This window comes from Lagenorhynchus albirostris, chromosome 17, assembly GCF_949774975.1.
Source record: "Lagenorhynchus albirostris chromosome 17, mLagAlb1.1, whole genome shotgun sequence".
Classification (NCBI taxonomy): domain Eukaryota; kingdom Metazoa; phylum Chordata; class Mammalia; order Artiodactyla; family Delphinidae; genus Lagenorhynchus; species Lagenorhynchus albirostris.
The window spans coordinates 43899196-43922977 of NC_083111.1; the positions used below are offsets into that span (position 1 = coordinate 43899196).

Here is a 23782-nt window from a genome sequence, read left to right on the forward strand (position 1 = left end):
TAGTTGTGGCACACGGGCTTAGTTGCTTTGCGGCATGTGGGATCTTCCTGGACCAGGGTTCAAACCCGTGTCCCCTGCATTGGCAGGTGGATTCTTAACCACTGCACTACCAGGGAAGTCCACCTCTCTAGGTATTTTAGGCAGAAAGGGATTTCATACAGGGAATTAGGTGCTTACATAATTAATGGAAAGGGTGAAGGAGTAGAAGTTCAGGGCCATCACCTAAGAACCCATTGCTGGGATCAGGATGCTGTCGCTGCCATAACTACATCTGTGAAGCTGGTGAGCAGACACCAGAACACCGAGTCTGTGTTTCTACCACCTTACTTGCCAGCAGAAACAGGCTTCACCCCACTTCCTCCTTTGTGAGTGTATGTACTTGGTGTTACCTAATTCTCACCCAGGACCCTAGCTGCAAGGGAGTCATTGAAATGTGCTTCTTGTCTTTTTAACGTCTGCAGTACTGGAAGGCTCATAAAAAGAGGTGGGAGTTCATGCTGAGTGCCAACTGACATTCAATCAATAGTTATTTCCTTTGAATGTTCAATTAACTAGGGAGAGAAATAGCAGTAGAGGAGTTAGACACCCAAGAGGGATGAGTTGGAAGGGGCCAACTGCTGACCTAAGCTTTCTGCTCTACCAGCTGAAAGTCCTTCAGGTAGACTCACTCCAGGGTTAGATAACAAAGGGGCAGAAACTCAACTCCTAAAGACAAAGGAGTTGTCTTTAAATTCTCCCTGGTCGGTGCTTTGTGACCACCTAGAGGGGTGGGATTGGGAGGGTGGGAGGGAGGGAGACGCAAGAGGGAAGAGATATGGGAACATATGTATATGTATAACTGATTCACTCTGTTATAAAGCAGAAACTAACACGCCATTGTAAAGCAATTATACTCCAATAAAGATGTAAAAAAAAAAAAGGAAATAATAAATTCCCCCTGGTACGTTCTCTATAGTATATACATAGGGGACATTCATTTATACCTGAGACCACGCTGGGAGCTCCAGTGGGAGGGGCTTTGGGTTGGGCCAGGGATGGAGAAGAGTGAAGTCTGGGCTGAAGCAGGAGCCCTTAGAATGTGCCCTAAAAGAGGACGGGCACATTTATAACACTTCAGTGGCTCCCCATGGGCTCCTTCATGGAGTCCAAGCTTCTCAGTAGGAGGTACATGCAGCCCTCCCTGTCATTCCCATCCTGTCCTTTAAGATCCAGCCGTAGCACCCTATCTGCATTACCCGTGCACATGGCGCCCTCCTCTGTTCTGGCCTCTAGGCCTTTGCTCATGCCGACCCTTTGCCTAAAATGCCCAACCCAACTCTGCCTGGCCAATACCTGCTCATCCTTTAATAATGGAATAATATTTGAAGACAATAGAATGTGGTACCCTTCAGCTTCTTTAGGAATCTTCCCACCCATCATCCCAGGATCGTGCTCTCCTCCAGGCTCTAGCTGCACATGATTTTTATGAATCTTATGAAGCTGTCTTCTCTACAAGGTTGTCAGCGTCTCCCAGGCTGAGACTGGTTCTTGTGCTGTATCCCCAGCACCTGGCATAGAGAGGAGGGTTCCACAGTGTTTGCGTAACTCAACCAAACCGAAATGATGAGAGACACTTTTCCTTGGCTGGTACAGGTCTGTGGAAGCTTCCGCCCCTGCCCCGTGTGTGCCTGCACCCCTCCCCTTCCAGGGAAGAGCTACAAGACTGCATCTAGCAAGGCCTCTTCCTCGTGGCCCTCACCCCTCCCCAGCCCGACCCTATTGCTATTCACAGGTCTCTGCTCTGCGCCTGACTTCCATCTGGACACTCAGAAAGCAGAGGAGGCAATTGTTCAATGTATTAAGTTAAAATGCTCGTGTGGGTGAAATGCCAGTTTGCTTTTTAAAAGCCACCTCCACTCTTTTTCACTTTGCAGAAAGGAGAGATCACCTGTTTCCCAGTACTTTCTGTACTGTCTTGTATTGGGGGATGGGGTGTGTGTGTGTGTGTGTGTGTGTGTGTGTGTGTGTGTGTGTGTGTAGATTACAATTTTTAAGATATGAGTCATTTCTCAATTGGAGGAAGGAAGAAAGCTGATGAGAAGGGTTTTGATAGAGAATACCAAACTGATTCTGTATCTATTCAGTCAGCTCAGTGAATTTTAAAACCATCGACCATTTCAGGGCTTCTTTATCCTTCTTTTCTCAATTAAGAGAAAGCCTGTTTGTAGACACACTGAGAGTAGATGTGAGGAGCATTTTTTTGTAAGCGAAGCTTTAGCAAACTGCTTTACCTTGCAAGGAAATTCAATTCATTGGAAACTTTTTTTCTCCAGGGCTAAACTGCGGCAGCTTTCTCTTTGGCTCCCTCGCAAATAAAATTGTCCAGGGTTCTGGAAACCACAGCTGTCGAACTTCATACGACGTCTCTTTGCTTTTAGCTCATGTAAGAGTTATGAGAGGAGACTGGTGTGATGTGGCATGTTTTTTCTTTCTTCTCCTTTTCTTTTCCAGTTTGCTGGCTGGTTGGTGCGTACTCCCTGAGGGCCTTAGAGAGCTGCGTTCCTAAAGGAATTTGTGAGGGTCAGCAGGGACAAAGGAAATTTGAGCTGGTGTCAACCCAGGATCCCTCAGGGCGCCACTGGCCCTTGTCTCTGGTTTATGGAGCACGATTGCTAACCAAAGATGCAGGCTCATTCACCAGAACCTTCTTTTAAATAAAAACAAACCCCCAAACAAACTCATTGTGACATTGGCAAGTATATTTTGCATAAAAACTTCCCAGTGTGGATCTCCATGAGCAGACAGTATCCATCCTGCAAGTCTCTCTCCCACCACAGCCATCTCTTTCTGCCCTGCAGGGGTTCCCCTTGGTTTTGGTTAACGTGTACACAGGTCAAATCTGACAGTAAGTTTCAGTGCTTGCCTGTGAACTTTGGTTCTGCTTGTAGGTGTTGGAAAGGAGTTAATAGAATGAAAGTTGACATTCAGACCATATCTCGGGCGTTCATGAGGGGAGCACATAAATGGTATCAACTGGCATTCAGAGCAGGTGTGTGGGGGGAGGAGATCACAGAAATCACCTCCGTCTGGATGTACATCGTTGCTTTTGTCCTCAGTAATCGGCCGAGAGGTAGAGATGTGTTTGCTCTGTACCTCTGCTGGATTCATGCCCCCCTGTTCATCAGCACAGTCTCTACTGACCTTTGTGACTGAGGGTTCAGCTGTTCTGGCTATAAGCATATGTTATGCTTCCTGAATAGTAATTCATTTTCCCTGCCTCGTTCTGCCGCCATCTGCACGCTCGTGTCACTGCCTGCCTGGGCTGTAAGCCGCCTAAGGCCAGGCCCGGCATCCTCTGGGTGGCAACAGCCCCACAGCACCAGCACTGTACAGACAGACCTTGTTTTATTGGGTTTTGCTTTTGTTGTGCTTCGCAGATACTGTGTTTTTCACAAATTGAGGGTCTGTGGCAGCCCTGCGTCAGACAAGACCATTGGCGCCATTTTTCCAACGCATTTGCTCACTTTGTGTCTCTGTGTCACGTTTTGGTAATTCTTGCAGTATTTCAGGCTTTTTCATTGTTATTCTATCTGTTATGGTGATCTGTGGTCGTTGATCTTTGATATTCTATTGCGAAAAGATTACAACTTGCTGAAGGCTCAGATGATGGCTGGCATTTTTTAGCGATAAAGTATTTTTAAATTAAGGTAAATTAAGGTACACTTTTTTAGACATAATGCTATCGCACGCTTAATAGGCTACAGTATAGTGTAAACATAACTTTTATATGCGCTGGGAAACCAGAAAGCTCGTGTGACACGCGGTATGGCGATATTTGCTCTATTGCGGTAGTCTGGGACCGAACCTGCAGTTCCTCTGAGATGTGCCTGTACTTTGCCCATAGTGCCTTCAGTTCTCTGCCTTCTATGTGCAGCCCTGAGCCAGGCATCTGTGAAATGAGGATGAACGAGGCCCACTCGTGACCTCAGAGGTTTGCCTTATGGTTTGGGGGGGCTTGCAGGCCAGCAAATACGGGATTTGTGGGATGACGTCACTGCACATCGTTACTAGTTGTGCTACTGTCATCACTGCCTGGGGGTGCAGGAGGCACTTGTGGACTCGAGTAGGTGCAGCGGGTGTGCTCGTAGGTATCAGAAAGAACTTAATAAAATGAAGGTGAAGCTCTGGGGCCAAAGGCACTGGCCCAGGATAGAGGGTGAAGAGGACTTCGCACTTGGGGGAGTGTGTCTTGAGTTGAGCTCTAAGTCCTGAGTCTCATTCAAGTCTCTGCCGTTGGCCCTCCCAGATATTAACTGGGGTTTAATGTGTTAACTGGTGACTGGGAGAGTAAGTTCATAAACCTCTCCTCTGGGACGTTTCTCTGTTCAGAGGAGACACTTCATGCTAGGTCACCTGCTGGGAAACGGAGGCTAAAAATGCAGGGACTACAATCAGACTGGCTTGGATGTGAAATCCCTGTCTCATACCACTCATTCTCCCCATGCCAGTGGACTTGTCATTTAGCCTCTCTAAGCCTCAGGGCCCTCGTCTGTAAGTCGCAAGTAATAATGGTGCCTACCTTGTTCATTTTCTGAACCTAATCAAAAGCCAGGACACAGCTGACCTACACATGATCTGCCAATGGACCAGACATGGATCAGAACCCATGAGAGAACCCAGGATGTAAGGTTTCCATATTTACAAGGTCTCTCCTGGTCTTGCGGAGGAGGGTGCTGAGACACAGGAAGGGGTCTCTTCTGGACTCTTGCTGTGTGGCCTCTTTGATGGTCTCCCAGGCTCCCATGCCCCTGGGGATAGAGTCTTCAGGTCTGTCACACCTATGAATCATCCGGAACAACTGTCTAAGTGCAGGTTCGTGGGCTTCAGCCTCGAAGATTCTAATTCACTGGGTCTAGGGTGCTGCCCAGGATTCATCATTTTAAATAAGTACCCCCAGGTGTTTCTGATGTCATCGGGACACTGATGATCCCCACTGTGGGCTGTTTTTATTGTACCTCCACTGACTAGCTCCCCCAGCCCACTCTGGCTTGTGGAGGGGTATGTGCAACTTCTCCTCTCTTTGCCCCCCTACCCCTCCCATCACATATGCACCCCGAAGGAAAGAAGCCAAGCCCCTACTGAGCATCTACGTGCGTTGCACTCTGCTGGGTACTAGGGATTCATAGAAGACACTACATGTGGCCGGTAGCTCCATACATGAGATGCTGGTAGGAGAATGCTCAGACCTAGGTGACCACAGGGCCAAGGCTTACGCTGAGGAGGCAACCGAGAGAGGATGACGCGTAGGGACCTACAAACCTAGATATCACTGAGGTGTAGATATAGGGCAGGGAGTGGTGGCTGGGTCCAGGAGGCTAAAGAGTTCATTAGTTCCTTCTCCCATGACCTTGCTGTCAGTGACCCTTAGGATGGTGGCTTTTGAAGAAATTGCTTTGTTGAGACAGCATCCTGGGCTCATTGATCCTGAGAAGTCACAGCTGCCAGGTTGAGCTACTGTGACGCTGATGAAACTCACCAAAATATTTCATCGTCGGAAAGTTCTGCTACAAAGAGGGGAAGAGTAAGGTGCATTTGTGGAGAGAGTCTCTGTACTCTCCCAGGCCAGGAAAACCAACGGTGAGATGGTGGGGCATTAAGGCCTGGAGCGCTCTAGTGGGAGTGAGTGGAGAGAATGTCTGGCTGGCAAATCGGTTTTGTTTCTCAAGTCCCCTCCAGGCACTAGGGGGTGGGAAGGGGATGGGGGATGCTGCGCCCAGAGGACCCCTGTGGCTGAGCTTTGATTCTGAGGCTGGGATTGATTAGCGGGGGGCGGGGCGGGGGGGTTGGTGTCTCACAGGTGCTGGAGTTGGGGGTCTCGGGGCCGGCGTGCAAGGCTTGGGATTTGCTGTCCTGGCTGGAGATTTTATCGTGTGACTAGCTGTCAATCCAGATGTCTCCTTTCTGTGGTTTATACAGTTGATTTTTTGAACCTTATGTTCGGGGCTTGACATTTATACCACTTAGATTTCCTCTTGTTAGTTTTTTTTTTTTTAACATCTTTATTGGAGTATAATTGGTCTACAATGGTATGTTAGTTTCTGCTGTATAACAAAGTGAATCAGCTATATGTATACATATATCCCCATATCCCCTCCCTCTTGCATCTCCTCCCACCCTCCCTATCCCACCCCTCTAGGTGGTCACAAAGCACGGAGCTGATCTCCCTGTATAGTATGTGGCTGCTTCCCACTAGCTATCCATTTCACATTTGGTAGTGTATATATGTCCATGCCACGCTCTCACTTCGTCCCAGCTCACCCTTCCCTCCTCTTGTTAATTTTGACTCATTATTCCAGGCCTCAGAAATCCTTTCTGGTCCTGACTCTGTTATTCAGCTTTTTAAGCGATTCCTTCCAGCATAGTGTGTAGTGGTGTAGTGAGAACCGCAAATGCCTCCAGAATTTGGAAAACTGTTTGGAAAATGTTACCAAGTGGGAACTGATTTTCTAATGTGTCTACGATATGTCTTAGATCCCATTAAGAAGTCCAGGGTGTATCCATAATATAATATGATCAGCTTTTCAGGCCACTCCCCAGGGGTTCTTTAGGAAGATGTGAGTGGAGCATGATTGATTCAGAGGAAGCCATAGCTCATCATCTGCGTTGTAAAACGGCTGGCGTGAGGCAATGCAGTAGCTGACACCTGACGAAGAAGGGAATTAGAGGGGGAAGAATTGAAATGTGGTCCTTTCAGCCCTGCCCAAGGACCATGGCACCCTAGTCAAGAGCCCTAAATACAGGGGAATTGCAGGTTAAGTCGCACTGGAGGCAAAAATCAAAGGTGCTCCAAATTGCCTCTGAAATATCCATGAGATCACCTGTAGATCACAGGGCTGGTCATAGTCTAGAGGCACATGGGGATGGAACACATGAGGTGGCCACAGGGGCCACATCTCAGGTGTCTGTGGGCTCAAGCTCATTGAGCGTGATGGTGGGTGTTACGCCATCACGTCTTTTCTCTCAGTCTGTCTGTCTGTCTTTGTTAAGCCCATATAGTTCAATACACATAAACCAATTGCTTAAGGGATGCAATTTCCTTGAATTCTGATGTGCTATTTTATATTCTTATAGTGGAGGATACATACCACTTGTACAATTTGAGGAGACTATTTCTTTCCTTTTTTTATAAATTTATTTATTTAATTTATTTTATTTTTGGCTGTGTTGGGTCTTTGTTGCTGCGCGCGGGCTTTCTCTAGTTGCGGTGAGCAGGGACTACTCTTTGTTGCGGTGTGTGGGCTTCTCACTGTGGTGGCTTCTCTTGTTGCAGAGCACGGGCTCTAGGGGCGTGGGCTTCAGTAGTTGTGGCTCACGGGCTTCAGTAGCTGTGGCTCGAAGGCTCTAGAGCGCAGACTCAGTAGTTGTGGCGCACAGGCTTAGTTGCTCCGCGGCATGTGGGATCTTCCCGGACCAGGGCTCGAACCCGTGTCCCCTGAATTGGCAGGCGGATTCTTAACCCACTGCGCCACCAGGGAAGCCCGAGGAGACTATTTCTTAGGGAATTTCTCTTTCCTTTGTTCTGACCCCATGCCCACCAGCAGCCTTCCATCATAAGTGTGACTTTATCTAAAAGTCCATGGGCAGGCCGTCGACATGGCCACCCTTATTATTTCTCGTTGAATTGTAGTAAGTTAGCACTAATTATCAGTTAATGTCTCAAAAGTATGATTAGCTAACTTACCTTTATTCAGTTTCTTAGAAGCAGATAAAATTGAGTACTTCAACCTTTGTTGTAGAGCCCCAGACTCTAAAACCAGATTGGCAAGATGATTCCATTTCATTGTCTGTAGGTACTTGCAGGGCAGTGTCGAAAGGATCCTGAGGCTGAGTCCAGGCTGAGTGGGAGAGGGTGGGAATTGATTCGTAATGTCTGCCAGGGACAAGGTAAAGAAAAAAAAGGGGACATTGCTCATCCTGACCTGGAGCCTGGGTACCCACACCCAGAGGTAGTCAGCTATGCTCTCCCTTTCTCTCTGAGCATTCTACTTATCTTTTCAGTCTGCCTATTTTGTTGTATCTTGTTATTATGTGTCTGTATGCCTGCTGTTAACAGCTGGGAGTCTTCCTTCGTCATATTCCCAGAGCCTGACACACAATAGGTTCTCACTAAATATTTGTTCAAAGATTGGCTTTATTTAACTGCTCTACCTAACGGGTCTAAATATGTGGAATCTGCATTTCTTTCTCACTGGAGCCAATTATGTGTCTTGCTGAGATCCAAACTATAGATTTCCTCTGATTCTCCTCATCTATCCTAACTAGGAGTAAAAACATAAATTGTTCGTGCTTTTTTTCCCTTCTCAGTCTCCTGCTGGCTCAAAATCATCAAGTTCTCCCTACCGCCACCCCCGCTTTCTGTAATCATAAAACTGCTTTTCTCCCTTTGAAACTCTTGGTGAGCTAGTTTTTTCACTGGCCCTTTATGACCTTTGAATCACGTTCCAGAGTGTTTCTGGTCACTCTTAGGGAATTAAAGAAACCTCTCTGGTTAGTCCTAGTTGCAAAACCAGTTTTAGCTCTCGGCTCCTTGCCACTTTCTCCAACGTTACTCTTGTCATCCCTCCTTTGAGGGATCATTATTGGAGTATTCGTGTCCTCTACTGTATCTCAGCCGTTCACCTCTCTTACCATACACTCCTGACCCTGTGATCATAATAACTGCAGTCCCTTCATCATCTCAATTTAAACCTCCTATTTCCCCAGCTCACCCCTTCTAGGATTCAACAATGCTGTGACCTCATCTGGACTTTCAATCCATTGGCCCTGCTGCTTTTTCTCTGCCCTTCACCCCTTCCTGTCTTCTACTTCCTGTTCCCCCAGTTTAATTTCAGAGGAAATCTTTATAGTCGTTCTGTTGCCTACCTTTGTCGCTCTCCTGATTCATCACTCTCGCTTGGCTAAATGACAACCCTGGTTATATCAACTTCTGCCTGCTTTTCCCCTGTTCCTGTGCAGCTGGGCGTAGCCGGAGCAAGACACACCACATGCTATCAGTGTCCCTTCAGTTTCATGCTCACCACCCTCAAGTTGGCCTTTAATGTCACCTGGAAATCATACTTCAGTCCCCTCGTCCATCCACTCTTGCACTGTCCTAGAAAATATTCCATTTTTTCCCCTTGTATCATTATATTTTTTACAGTTCTTTTTTTTTTTTTTAATGAGGGTGTGCTTTTTCAAGCCAGTAGAAGGCTGATATTTTTTATTGAGTGCAGTGACTTTATGAGGTAGGCGCTATTGTCCCTGGTTTACGGCTGAGGAGACTATTACTTTTTTTAGAAGATGTTGGGGGTAGGAGTTTATTAATTAATTAATTTATTTCTGCTGCACCGGGTCTTCGCCTCTGTGCTAGGGCCCTCTCCAGTTGTGGCAAGCGGGGGCCACTCTTCATCGCGGTGCGCGGGCCTCCCACCATCGCGGCCTCTCTTGTTGCGGAGCACAGGCTCCAGACGCGCAGGCTCAGCAGTTGTGGCACACGGGCCCAGCCGCTCTGCGGCATGTGGGATCCTCCCAGACCAGGGCTCAAACCCGTGTCCCCTGCACTGGCAGGCAGACTCGCAACCACTGAGCCACCAGGGAAGCCCCCACAGTTCTTTTTTTAAAGTGCCCACAAACCATCTACTTGTGGGAACTTTGCTGGGAATTGTTAGGAAGCATCGCATTTTCTGAAATCCATTTCCCTTCTCCACCCCGCCCTGGGCATTTGCCTGTTGTCCAGATCATGTTTCTCCTGTTCCGTCAACGATCGGTGATCGACTTTCTGTCATACCTGTCCCATTCTTCCGTCTCCCCCAGGGCCCTGCTCCTACAGCTCTCACAGTAGGCAAGTTAAGTGCATGAGAATGTGAACCACTAGCAGCCCCATGTGCTGAGCCGCTGCTATTCAGAGAGGCAAGCGTCTGTTTTCATCATTTTATTAAATCTTAAAAAAACACAAATAGGCATTTAGCAGGGGAGAAGCAGTTGGCAGGAGACAGGCAATTTTGAGCCATAGCTTTCAGGCCCTGATCCCAGGGAAGGAAAGAATTGACCCCAGAGAGCCAGTGCAGTTCTGGTGCATCTTGACTGTGCTGGGAAAGGCAGGTCTAAAAGGACAGAATCCTTTCTGAGCATTGCTTGGTGGTTAAGAGTATGGACTACGGAGCCAGACAAGATGAGTTCAGATCCGGGCTCCTCCTAAGTATGAGGCCCTGAGCTAGATATCTAACCTTTCTAGACGCATTGTTCTCATCTGTAAAATGGGAATAGTACCTACTTGCTAAGTTGGGTGTGAAGAATAAATAAGCCATCCCGTGTAAAAGTACTCTGAACAAGGCCAGGTACTTATTCAGTGCTCAATAAACGGTACCTATAAATTATTATTATATTCTCTTTTGACTATCCCGATAGCCCTGTGAGGTATTGTTATTCTCATTTCGCAGAAGAAGAGACTGAGGGTCAAAGAGGTGAAGGAGAGGTTTAAGACCACATGGACAGAAAGTGGTATTGGCTGGGCTTGCCCTGAGGTCATAGGACTCTGCTGCTGTTTCACTGAGCATTTCAGAGCCCCTTTCAGTCTCTGGATGAAATTATTTTACCCTTGTCATCGAGATTCACATATCTTCCTTCTCCAAACATGCCCTGACCTCTCCAGGCAGATGGTACCAAATATTTACTGTACAATTACACGGCCGTAATTAAATTGAGCTGCAGCAAGGGAGACCGATTAGCCACAAATCTACAATCCTGAGAGGAAGGAAATAGTTCCAAGGCTGCACGTTGTAATCCTGCTGGGGTGGGAATGTTGCTTAAAATTGTTCGGGCTCAGGTTCACCTTCTCTGCAGGGGGAAGAGACACTTGTTTGCCCATTGAGTAGGCTGCAGAGTCAAGCTGACAGAACTGGAAGTCCTGTTCACAAGCTCAGACCGTTACTCTTTTGGTTCAAGGGATGACGTTTTTATGATGTGCCCAGAAACCCTCTTCCAACTGCTGTGGAAAGTCTGTTGTGAGGGGCGAGGAGGAAGATCGTGTGTGTTCTTCTCACAGGCTGAGACAGGGAGGGAGGCTGTTTATCAGAACCAGTATGTGAAAGGAACACACACAGAGGAGAGTCCATTTTCTGGAAACATCTCTCAGCAGTCCCCGTGTGGAGAAACTGTGAGGCAAATATTTCAGAATGTCCCCAAGTATTTACAGAGCTTGTATTGTAATGCCAGCGGTATTGAGAGTTTTCCCGGATACCCACCATGACATGGGGGAAAGGCACCAGGATGGTCCCAGGTCTGACCCTAATGAGCCATGAGGCCTCGTGGAGATAGAGTCACCTCCCTGAGCCTCAGTTTCCCCTTCTGTAAAGTGAGTAACTTGGACTCTATTTAGACCCTCCAGCTCTAAGATTTTATTAGTCTGTGAGTCCATGGACCAGAAGTTCAAAAGTGGCTATGCTCCCTCATAAAATGGCAAAGATTTGGGTCCTAGAATCTGTGACTCTTGTTAGCAGGACCCAGAGACCTGCTCTAGCACGTTTTGACTTTGTGGTTTTAATCCACCTCCTTGAATTGCCTGCTCTGACTCAGTCCCTTCCACCTGAAACCTTGCTCCGCCACCCAGAATTCCATTTAACTCCACAAATGTTGACTGAAGACAGACTGTATTCCCACCGCATGGCTATAGAGATGATTAGTTTCCCACGTTGGGGAGTTCACAGTGAGATATGAGGTCAAGACTTGCCAGAACTTCGTTTCTCCGGAAATCTCTCTAGTTCCTAAACTAGTGGTTTCTCAGAGTGTGGTCCTTGGACCAGTGGCATCACCTTCACCCAGGAACTTGCTAGAAATGCACATTTTCAAGTGCCAGCCTAGACCTACAGAATCAGAAATTCTGGAAGTGAGGCCCAGTGACCTTAGTTTTTTTCTTTTTTTTTTTTTGGCCGTACGTGGGCCTCTCACTGTTGTGGCCTCTCCCGTTGCGGAGCACAGGCTCCGGACGCGCAGGCTCAGCGGCCATGGCTCACGGGCCCAGCCGCTCCGCGGCACGTGGGATCTTCCCGGACCGGGGCATGAACCCACGTCCCCTGCATCGGCAGGCGGACTCTCAACCACTGCGCCACCAGGGAAGCCCTGACCTTAGTTTTTAACAAGTCTTCTTGGGAACTGGGAGGCACCTCGAGCTTGAGAACCACTGAACTGGCCCTTTCAGGGACAAGCTGCAGTGCTGTGGTTCTGAGCTCTCGAGGGACCTGAGGAGACATCCTGAAGAAACTCGGTCACTTGGGCTGCCAGGACTCGTCGTTTTCAACTCACAATCACTGCTCTCTGGAGGTTCCCTCCGACTCTATTTCGAACCTTTGTGGTGTTTTTGGAAATGCCAGGCATTGTGGAAACTCCCCATTTGTTTTGATGGGAACTAATCCAGTTGAGCACATAATTCCTCACGGAACTTCCAGGCTTCCCTTTAAATTGATTGTGATGCTTCCTGGGATGCTGACACCGTGACTAAGACCCACAGTAAGAATCCCAGTCCCAGAGGACCCCCTGCTTCCAAAGATTTCCAGAGGAGGAGAGTTCTTAGGGAGCCAGTCTGCAGACTCTATCCCTCTCGCCCTTCCGAGGAGTCTTTCATTAATATCCTCCTCCGTGGCAGGGTCTGGGCTGGTTCCGGTCCTCCTGAGCAGGTGGAGATGATTGGGTCATATTCTCCCTGCATGAAGTTCTGACTGAAATGGGGGGCAGGTGTGGCTCCTGGAGTGGCCTCAGTCCTGGCCCTTGTCCTCTTTCCTGGGACCCGCAGGTCTGTCATGCTGTGCTCTGGCCCAGGACCATGTGCTGGACTATAGACACCTCTGTGAAAATTAGAGAAAGGCACTCCCTCCAGGTGCCTCTCAGGGTGGACGCAGCCCTTGGGGCTCAGGGCTAGCCTGGATTTCAGGCCCCTCGCTTCCCTGGGCAGGCGCCTGTGTGCAGCACAAACTACACAGCAGCAGCAGCCCTGCCCCTCCCCAGCCCGGGCCTAGGAAGGTGTGGACTGTGGGGCCGGTGTGGGCCGAGCAGAGCCTGCATATGCAGCCCCCACAAATTGGGGGTTTCCACATGCTGGGCCCAAGGCTAAGCTCTTTACCCACAGCACTTCCTCCGATCCTCACAACCACCCAGTGAGGTGGGTATTGGTGTTGTCTCAATATAGGTTTTCTTTTTCTAAATTATAAGAGATTTTCAAACTCTCAGTGCCTTCATGTTCTCATCTGTCCAATGGGTACGGTACTCCTAGCTCTTTTCTTAAGAGCTTATTCTAGAAATCAAATGAGACCGTAGTGATGATGAAAGCTCTCTGGAGTAAAGACGTTAAAACACCCTGCAAATGTCAGGGTTGATATTGATCTTATCCCTGCGCCCTCAAAGGCAGTTTCTGGGAGCTCTGGTTTGAGAAACTCACCTTAAATTCACCCAGCCTCCAGTGTTATATGTGGGTGCCACAGAAGGTTGGCTCTCTGCCATGATGCTGGCATGCGGGTGTGCTTCCTCCCCTAAAATTGTTAGACTTGTGAGACTGCGACGGATGAGGTGTGTGTGCAGGTGCTCAGGGGCGAGTCGCGACCTGGCAGGCCCACGTGGATGGGATGACCTCACCCGCCTTTCCCACTTCTCATTTCAGTGACTGGGTTCACTGCTTCATTTCTGGTTTTCTCCCTCTTTCTTGCAGCTGCAGTGATTGGGATTTAGGGCAAGCATTTGAGATCCCTTTTCTAATCCCTATCAAATCCGGATTTAGCAGTGGGAGGTCTGGGAAAGAGAGGGGGAGGGAGGGGCTGGAGGCCATAGCTCAGAACATCTGAGAAATCCCAGCAGGAACGCCCAGCCTCCACCCTGTGAGGCCAGAGGCCTCTCATCTCATCCGATCTCACCCGCTTCCCAGAATGCCTTCTTGCTTGCGAGCTTGAGGAATGAGTATGGCGATTGTGGTGGTGAGGGAGAGACTTCGACATTTACCTTCTTCCAATTTAACTGTGCCCTTTGTTGAACTGTTTCTTGGCCAGGTGCCTTCTCCATTTCCACTACTGCCCCCACCTCCCTCCCCCGACCACCCACCCCTGGTTGAGATTAAGTTTCTCTCTCAACCAGATTTGTGCAAAAATGGTCTGGGTCATCCACCCTGCAAACCCCTGCCTGACTCAACTGTTTTTTGTGGGTTTTTTTGTTTTTTGTTTTTTAAAACTGAGGTATAGTTGATGTACAATATTTTATAGGTTACAGGTGTGCAACATAGTGATATCACAGTTTTTAAAGGTTATACTCCATTTATAGTCATAAAATATTGGCTATATTCCCTGTGCTGTACAATATATCCTTGTAACTTATTCATTGTATACATAGTAGTTTGTACCTCTTTATCCCCTACCCCTATATCGCCCCTCCCCCTTCCCTCTCCCCACTGGTAACCACTAGTTTGTTCTCTACATATGTGGGTCTCTTTCTTTTTTGCTTTATTCACTAGTTTTATTTTTTTAGATTTCACATATAAATGAGATCATACAGTATTTGCCTTTCTCTGTCTGACTTATTTCACTTAGTGTAATGCCCTCCAAGTCCATGCACGTTGTTGAAAATGGCAGAATTTCATTCTCTCTGTGGCTGAGTAGTATTCCTGTGTGTGTGTGTGTGTGTGTGTGTGTGTGTGTGTGTGTGTGTGTGTGTGTGTATACACACACACACACACACACACCCCATATCTTCCTTATTCATTCATCTGTTGATGGACACTTAGGTTGCTTCCGTATCTTGGCAATTGTAAATAGAGCTGCAGTGAACATTGGGGTGCATATATCTTTTTGAATTAGTATTTCTCTTTTTATCAGATATATACCCAGGAGTAGAATTGCTCGGTCATATGGTAGTTCTATTTTTAGTTTTTTGAGGAACCTTCATATTGTTTTCCACAGTGGCTGCACCAATTTACATTCCCACCAACAGTGTAGGAGGGTTCCCTTCTGTCCATATCCTCTCCACAAACTTCTGCCCCACTCAATTGACTTTTTATTACGTAACTTCCCTACAGAAGAGATGTTACATAATGCTGATCATATTATGCCCATCACCTGTGGCATCATGTACAAGTTTCAGTCTGAATTTAAAGTCATTTTGTAACTGGCTTCATGCTACCCCTCCAACTTAATTCCTGTCCATAACTCCTAGCAGGGCCTTTACCACTCGTTCTTTTATCCACTCTATTCATGCCATCTTGGGCTTTTGTTCATGTGTCCGTCTCCATGTGTTCCTTCTCTCAGTCCAAACACTATGCATCTGTAAAGCCAGCTTGTGTCCCATCTCCTTGACTCCAGCCCACTGATATCCCTGTTCTTTGAACATCTAGTGTCAGCACGACATAGTTTCATACTAGTTATTCTTTCCTTGTTCCAGTAATTAAGTCTCCCCAGGTAGACTGTAAGCTCCTTGATTTGGGTCGCCCCCCCAAGTGTCTTCTTTTTTTTAAAAAAAAAATTATTTGTTTATTTATTTTATTTTTGGCTGTGTTGGGTCTTCGTTGCTGTGCGCGGGCTTTCTCTAGTTGCAGTGAGTGGGGGCTACTCTTCGTTGGGGCGCACGGGCTTCTCATTGCGGTGGCTTCTCTTGTTGTGGAGCACGGGCTCTAGGCTCACAGGCTTCAGTAGTTGTGGCTCGCAGGCTCAGTAGTTGTGGCTCGTGGGCTCTAGAGCACAGGCTCAGTAGTTGTGGCGCACGGGTTTAGTTGCTCTGCGGCATGTGGGATCTTCTCGGCCCAGGGCTCGAACCCATGTCCCCTGCATTGGCAGGGGGATTCTTAACCACTGCACCACCAGGGAAGCCCCCGCTAAGTGTCTTCTATACTCCCTGCAGTATCCAGCCGAGCCTATGTGCTGTGCAGTAAATGATAAAGTAATTTTGACCCTGCTCAGGTGTTTGCCAACCTGAAAACTGCATTGATGACTTTCTAGAAACTGAAGTTCATTTATCTTGTAAAAAGAAATAGTATCTTTGTTGCCAATACCCATGATCACCCAGTCATGCACACATACACCCTTAGAACCTTCCCAAGGGGGGAAGAAAAACGATGAAGACGGGAGGTTTGAAAGGTGATCCCTGGCCCTAGGATTTCCAACCTGCACTGGGTCCTTAACACCCTTCTTTTCTTTCCTTTCCTTTTCTTTTCTTTATTTTTAATTGAAATATATTTGATTTACAATATCGTGTTCGTTTCAGGTATACAGCACAGTGATTCAGTTATACATATATACGTATATATAACTTCTTCAGATTCTCTTCCCTTATACGTTATTACAAAATACTGAGTAGAGTTCCCTGTGCTATACGGTGGGCTCTTGTTGGTTACCTATTTTATATATAGTGGTGTGTTTATGCTTAACACTCTTCTGATGCGTTTGCCCTCCCCTCTTTCCCCAGAGAGCTCCTGTGAGAACAAGCGGGCAGACGTGGTCTTCATCATTGACAGTTCCCGCAGCGTCAACACCCACGACTATGCAAAGGTCAAGGAGTTCATCGTGGACATCTTGCAGTTCTTGGACATTGGCCCTGACGTCACCCGTGTGGGCCTGCTCCAATATGGCAGCACCGTGAAGAACGAGTTCTCCCTCAAGACCTTCAAGAGGAAGTCCGAGGTGGAGCACGCCGTCAAGAGGATGCGGCATCTGTCCACAGGCACCATGACGGGGCTGGCCATCCAGTACGCCCTGAACATCGCATTCTCAGAAGCAGAAGGTGCCCGGCCACTGAGAGAGAACGTGCCGCGGGTCATAATGATTGTGACCGACGGGAGGCCCCAGGACTCGGTGGCTGAGGTAGCCGCAAAGGCCCGGGACACAGGCATCCTGATCTTTGCCATCGGCGTGGGCCAAGTGGACTTCAACACGCTGAAGGCCATCGGCAGCGAGCCCCACGAGGACCATGTCTTCCTGGTGGCCAACTTCAGCCAGATGGAGTCACTGACCTCAGTGTTCCAGAACAAGTTGTGCAGTAAGTCCTGTTTCTCTGTGGCTTTTCTCAGGGGATCGTTAGGATGAGTTCTTTAATCTTCCAGTGTTCATTCTGTGCTAACCTGGTCCCAGGTACCGGGCTGGCAAGGGGTGTTTAGCAAAGGCCAAGGTAGACACAGTGTTCTCTTGGGGCTCACGCTCTGGCCAAGGAGACATATTAAGGATGCAGTTATACAAATACGTAAGTAACTGCAGTTGTAACAGTGTAACAGAGGAAGAATTCAGGACAGGACCTGACCTAGGCCAGGGGGCTCAGGGAGATTTCCCTGAGGAAGGGACGTTTACACTCAAACTGCAGAACGAGTAACAGTAGGTAGGGGAAGTTTTTCTCCAGCATATTGGCTTGCCCTGGCATTGCCTAGGTTGGAATTCATGAGGTGTAGTAAGCATGGGAATGGGAGGGCAAAAATAATAACATAACTTCTCCTTGGATGGTGTGGAATACTGAGCATTTTTGCCCCATGGTGGTGCTAGCAGTGGATGTTTTCTCAACCCAGAAAGAGGCCCAGTGTACGGGGAAGACCAACACGTGCTCCTGGTACCTTCCCACCTGATAGGATGGCAGGTGCCTCCCGACTCCTTCTGCAAGGACATGCTTCCCCAAGTCCTTGAGCTGCATTCTTCTGCTTTAAGGGTCTTCTTCCCCATCTTGCTTTCTAACCCTGCACTCCACAAGGCTTCTTTCACACTTTCTTGCCACACTCCTCCCACACTTACCTCCAAGCCGAGCTCCTGCCTCAGCTTTCCCAGCAGGTCAACTCACCCTCTCCCCAGTTTCCTGCTCCTGCCACTGTCTTCTCGTCCTTTTCTCCTCCAGAAGGACAGGGTGCCAGCCTGCCAACCCAGGCTCCACACTGGTCCCTGGAAATGGGAAACAAGCCTCCTGACCTTGTAAACAGTGTCCAGTCCAGCTTTGCCCACCCCCATTGGTCCCTGTCCCCTCCAACTGCCATGCTTCTTTGATGGGAAAACAAAAGCAAGTATCTATTCTGAAATGACCAGTATTTCCCTGGAGTCTGCATGGCGAATGACCTTAAGGACCAGACTCATCTCCAACTCACCGGGAGCAGGAACCTTTAGACCAGTTCTCAGAATGTGACAAAGCCTAGAAACACACCCCCCACCCCCGCCACCAACCTCCCCCCGACCCTGTCAAAGCCTCAGGAAGGAAGTACGGTGTGCTTTTGACGTCTTTTTAAAAAAATTCTCTGCTGAAAACTAACTTCAAAAAGCAGAGACGCCATTAATTCTTGACTCCAAAATCAAAAGTTTTACTTAAAAAATCAACGCCATGAAGGAAAAAGAAACTTTTGCTCTGCAATGTCGCTTGGAAAACATTCAGAAGTGCTATTTCCCTGGCGCCGCAGAGGGGCTGGGTCTCTGTGGCGTGCCGTGGCCTGAGTCACCTGGAAAACTTCAGCCAGTAGAATGCACTGCAAACATTTTCAAGGTTTATGACTTCAAATGACTTCTGCAGAATTTGTATTCCCTCTTTCCTGGAAATATTTAAAAAAAGAAATTGGTTCTGTAACAGTTTTGACGTGTTTATTCAGTTGTCTTGGAAAAATGTTAATGGATGAGTTCTTTTATAAGCTCTCTGAATGGCTCACCAAAGGGAAAGGTAATATAATGAGGCTGAGGATATGGACTTGTTCATAGAAGAACCTTCTCTGTGCTTTATGGCCTGGCAGCAAAATTAAAAGTTTGGCTACTCCCGTTTTTGTAATCTTGAAGCTCTAAGAAAACATCAGTATTGTGCCATTCATTCATTCATTTGTTAGGGCCCGGGAACTGAGTCCCTCTTCCTCCTCCACAGAAGACCAGCTCCTGTCTCTCCTCATCACAGGGCTCTGCTGAGCAGACTTGTCAACTGTCTTGAAAGGTGAAGGAGGCCCCGGGGCCTCTGCAGTAAGGATCACAATAACTAACATTTACAAAGCACTTTCTCTTGTGTTTTCGCACTTTATCCTCACGAAAATCTGGGGAGGCAGCACGATGCCATCCCTCCCTTTTACAGGACTGTAAACTTGTTAAGTGAATTCCCAAGCAGCCAGGAGATGGTGGGTTCTACTTCCAAACCTCTTGCTTATTTCATTCCTCTCCGCATTGGGAGATAGAAATCCCTCTTTTAAGGTAAACGGTTTTCTGCAGGCAGCCTCCGCAGTCCAGCCAGGCTAGGCACACCGGCTCTGAGGTTGACATTCACCTCGGAGTTTGATGGGAAGCCTTTGCGATGGGGAGGGGCAGACTGAGGTTTCAATGACCCCACCTGCCAGCTGTACAGATGCTGAGCACATCTGTAAACTGGGGATTTTACCTGCGGAGAGTAGATGCGTGAACAGGCGTTATAAACTGTAGAGCCCCATTCAGTGTGCACCATGTTGTATGTGATTACGGTCAGACACACGGAGCACCAGCAGGGTAGGCAGACGGCCTCAGCTTTGACCTGCCCTCCAATCCTCAGACAACAGTGTCTACCATGTTGCAGATGGCAGTTCTCTGGGGTTCTGGAAGTCTCATTTGTTCCTTAAACATTTACTGAGCTACACTCTGAGGCTAACAGCCAATTTTGTCCTGGGCTAGGTACTTTCCAATATGTTATTTCATTGAATACTACAACAGCCCTGTGAAGCAGGTACTATTATTATCCCATTTTACAGAAGTAGAAACTGGGGCTTAGAAAGGCTAAGCGGCTTCAGGCGGCAGAGTTGGAGTCTCTCTCGCTTCAGAACTCTTACCCTCCACCTGCCGGGTCTGAGGGTTTCAGGCTGGTGGGAAGATGCTCTTATCATAGAGAAATGGGATGTTGGCTATATGAAGTATGCACTTCAGAGGCCTTGGGAAGTCACCTGGCACTGGGGGCCCTCTGATCAAAGAATGCCAGGGTCTGCCTAGGGAGTCCAGGAGAGCTTTAAAGAGATAATAATGATTATAACTAACACTTATTGATATTAGTATGTGCATGTGCTGTTTTGCGCTATTAGCGTATGTTAACTCATTTTATTCTCACAACAAACCTGTGAAGTAGGTGCTCCTATAATTCCCATTTTACAGAAGAGGAAATAGAGACCCAGAGAAGTTCAGTAACTTGTCCAAGGTCACATAGCACTAAGTGGCAGAGTTGAGGTGTGAACCCAGGCATTCTGGCTCAGAACCTACATCTTAACTACTATGTGCTACACAGACTTGAAAGAGGAGTAGGGGGGACTTCTGTGGTGGCCCAGTGGTAAAGGATCCTCCTTACAATGCAGGGGATGCGGGTTCGATCCCTGGTCAGGGAACTAAGATCCCACATGCCGCCGAGCAGGTAAGCCTGTGTGCCGCAACTACTGAGCTCGCGCGCCTCAACTAGAGAACCTGCATGCCGCAAAGTACAGAGCCCACGTGCCCTGGAGCCTGCGCGCCACAACTAGGCAAGAGAAAACCCACACGCCACAACTAGAGAGAAGCCCGCACGGCGCAACGAAAAGATCCCGCGTGCCTCAACGAAGACCCCGCATGCTTCAACTAAGACCCGATGAAGCCAAAAATAAATAAAATAAATATATAAAAAATAAATCTTAAAAAAAAAAAGAGAGAGTAGGAGTTTACCGGCTAGAGATGTGTAGGGAGGACGATTGCAGTAAGCCAGGAAAAGAATGATATTTTTAACAGTTTTTTCTATTTCATTTAAAAACAAATACAAAAAAATGAGTCCAGAGTCTCTGTTAATTTCGTGACCTGCTAAGGAGACATAACCCACAGCTTGAGAAATGCTGATGAGAGGCTAGGCAGGGACGTGGAGGTCAGAGTGCACCTAAAGAAGGGATTTCAGAGGGGAGCTGAGCTGAGGCTCGTGTGCTTTTGGGCAGAACCGAAAAACGCTGGGGATCTGTGGATCGGTGGGGACAGGGTATCTCCAGGAGTGATCAAGACAGGAACCTTTATCGTACAATTAGGAAGAGATTAGGCTCTTGTGCTCACTGGCTGTGTGGACGTGAACTCAGGCACAGCAGTGGCTTTGTACCCACAGGCAGTGAATTCCCACACCAGCCACAGCTGGGGGCAGGAGGGCTCCGGAGTTTGCATTCTCAGGCCACTCCGAGACCTCCAAGAGAATCTTAGAGGCCTCCTGTGAATGAGGCCCTGTCTACAAGATGACCAAAACCTACCCATCCTGGGGCCCACCATTTTTGCCACCCAGGGAGAGAGGACACTTGAATCTAGGGGCTGAAAAATGCATGTCTGTCCTGAGCCTTCTGATGACTTGCAACCTGGGCAGGGCTGCCTTTTTTTTTTTTTCTTTTTGGCTGCACCAAGCAACTTGCAAGATCCTAGTTCCCCCACCAGGGGTTGAACCCTCGCCCTCGGCAGTGAAAGCACAGAGTCCTAACCGCTGGACTGCCAGGGAATTCCCAGGGCTTTTACTTAACCTCTTGGTATCTGCTTTATCAACTTAGCCTGGTATTTAAAGCCTGGAGGCTGGTTGTTCCTACCCTAAGAGCCTCACCCCGCCCAGGCCAGGCACAATAGAAGGCCCTAACAGTGTTCCTAAGGCACACCTCCCATCGGCCAGCACGGGTAAAGTCCACACTTACTGCAGCCCTTCAAGGCCCTGTTGCTAAGTGGGAAGCCAGATGGACTTCCACAGGCCTTGACTTTCCATACCCAGTAATTGTTCCTTTCAAGACCCCCAGTCAGCCCACCACTCTTTTGATCATTCATTTAGTCAATCACACATTCATTGATAAACATTTATTAACATTCAGATCGCCTGGTTAAAAATCCAATCCTGCCAAAGACTTAGTCTGCTGATTAGTGATTTCTTCCGCCCAATGCAAAGCCTTGACCCAGCTTCCACCTACAAGGCCTTCTGAGGTGTGAGACCACCTGCAGGCCACCGTAGGAGGCAGGACTCTTGTGCCCCCTTCAGTCACATCACAAAGGCCTGCCCCACGGGAGGGCAAGGCATTAGGGCCAGATGCTCTTAGTATCACCGATTCCTCATCTATAGAATTTTACAGGTGGAAAATTTTTATACTACCTTAGTAAAAATGTTTGGGATTCTTTTGGTTGAAAGTAATAGAAATTCAACTTGAACTAGCTTTAGAAGGGCGGATTGTGTTATATTACTCATGGAAATAAGGAGACGCATAGTGAATGACAGCTTTGCTTTCTCTCCATCCCCACTCTGCTTCTCCTTGGACTTCTCTGGTCCAGGGGCAGAGAGCATGCACCCTGTCAGCCCCCAGATATGCTTGCGCTCGGCATAAACCCCCTTTTCCTCAATTCTAGTGGCTAAATGCCAAGAAAAGCCTCTGACTGTCAGACCCTGAACACCCAGCAGTGGCCAGGAGAGGGGCTACCTCACACCAACACAGCCGCTCCCCCAGTCAGCACGCATTTGGAATGAGAAGGAAGGCAGCTTCTAGAAAATAATTAAGTGTCTGTACTGAAGGTCCCTGGACATCATACATGCCTATATTCTACAGGTAAAGAAATAAGCCAAAAAGAGCTACGCAACGTACATGAACTTCCCTCACTTGTTCGAGGCGGAAGGGCCAAGACAAGCCTTAGTAACAAGCTGTCTCTCCAAAACGCTATGCAATAGTTCTTTTAATTTCCTTATTTGACAGGTGAGGAAAGTGGAGTTCAGAGAAATTAAGTAATTCATACAAGGTCATGGTGAAGCTCAGCTGTAGTCTTATTTCCAGAAGCCTTTCTCATCACCACTGGGCTGTCTGCTGCCCAGCAGGTATTTTCTCTGCCTTACATCTCCTGTCAAAATAATTATCTGTCAGGGTCTCGGTGAGAAGTCGGGCAGCAGACTCATCACTTGGGCCTCATACCAGTGTATAACCGCTGTGCTGCTGGTTGTCTAGACTTCAGATTTTCTTCATTATGGAGGAAAATAGTGACATGCTGAGAGTTGCATAAGAACGCCTCTGTGCCCGTGGGTAATTTGACTCCAGCAGCCTAGGAAAAGAAGAGAGCCTTCCAGGGTGCAAAGCAAATGCAAATTAGAAACAGGATAATGATTTTTCCCTCTTAACACGGTCAAAAACTTAACGTTTGATAATCCTGAGTGCTGAAGTTTTGAGGAGGTGGGAATCATTACTCTCCTGCATTGCTGGTATGAACTACCTTGCAAGACGGTGAGGTGATATCTATTTGAAGTAGGACCCAGGAACTTCCCTGTGGCACAGTGGTTAAGAATCTGCCTGCCAATGCAGGGGACATGGGTTCGAGCCCTGGTCTGGGAACATCCCACATGCCGCAGGGCAACTAAGCCCGTGCACCACAACCACTGAGCCCGCATGCTGCAACTACTGAAGCCTGCGTGCCTAGAGCCTGTGCTCTGCAACAAGAGGAACCACCACAGGGCTTCCCTGGTGGTGCAGCGGTTGAGAATCCGCCTGCCGATGCAGGGGACACGGGTTCGTGCCCTGGTCCGGGAAGATCCCACATGCCTCGGAGTGGCTAGGCCCGTGAGCCATGGTCGCTGAGCCTGCGCATCCGGAGCCTGTGCTCCGCAACGGGAGAGGCCACGACAGTGAGAGGCCCGCGTACCGCAAAAAAAAAAAAAAAAAAAAAAAAAAAAAAAAAAAAAAGAAGAGGAACCACCACAATGAGAAGCCCGTGCACTGCAACGCAGAGTAGACCCAGCTCGCCACAACTAGAGAAAGCCCGGCGCAGCAATGAAGACCCAACGCAGCCAAAAAAGAAAAAAGTAGGACCCGGTCCTAGAGAAACAACTGTACATG

General features: G+C 48.1%; 1 protein-coding gene across 7 annotated transcripts in view; it reads left to right on the forward strand.

Annotated features, from left to right (window-relative positions):
* Positions 1–23782, forward strand: part of MATN2 (matrilin 2) — a 155416-nt gene that overhangs the window by 34792 nt on the left and 96842 nt on the right. For all 7 annotated transcript variants that reach the window (XM_060127879.1, XM_060127882.1, XM_060127877.1 and 4 more), the window contains exon 3: positions 16450–17019. In XM_060127879.1, the coding sequence (XP_059983862.1) occupies positions 16450–17019 (570 nt within the window). The remainder of the gene's footprint in view (positions 1–16449; positions 17020–23782) is intronic.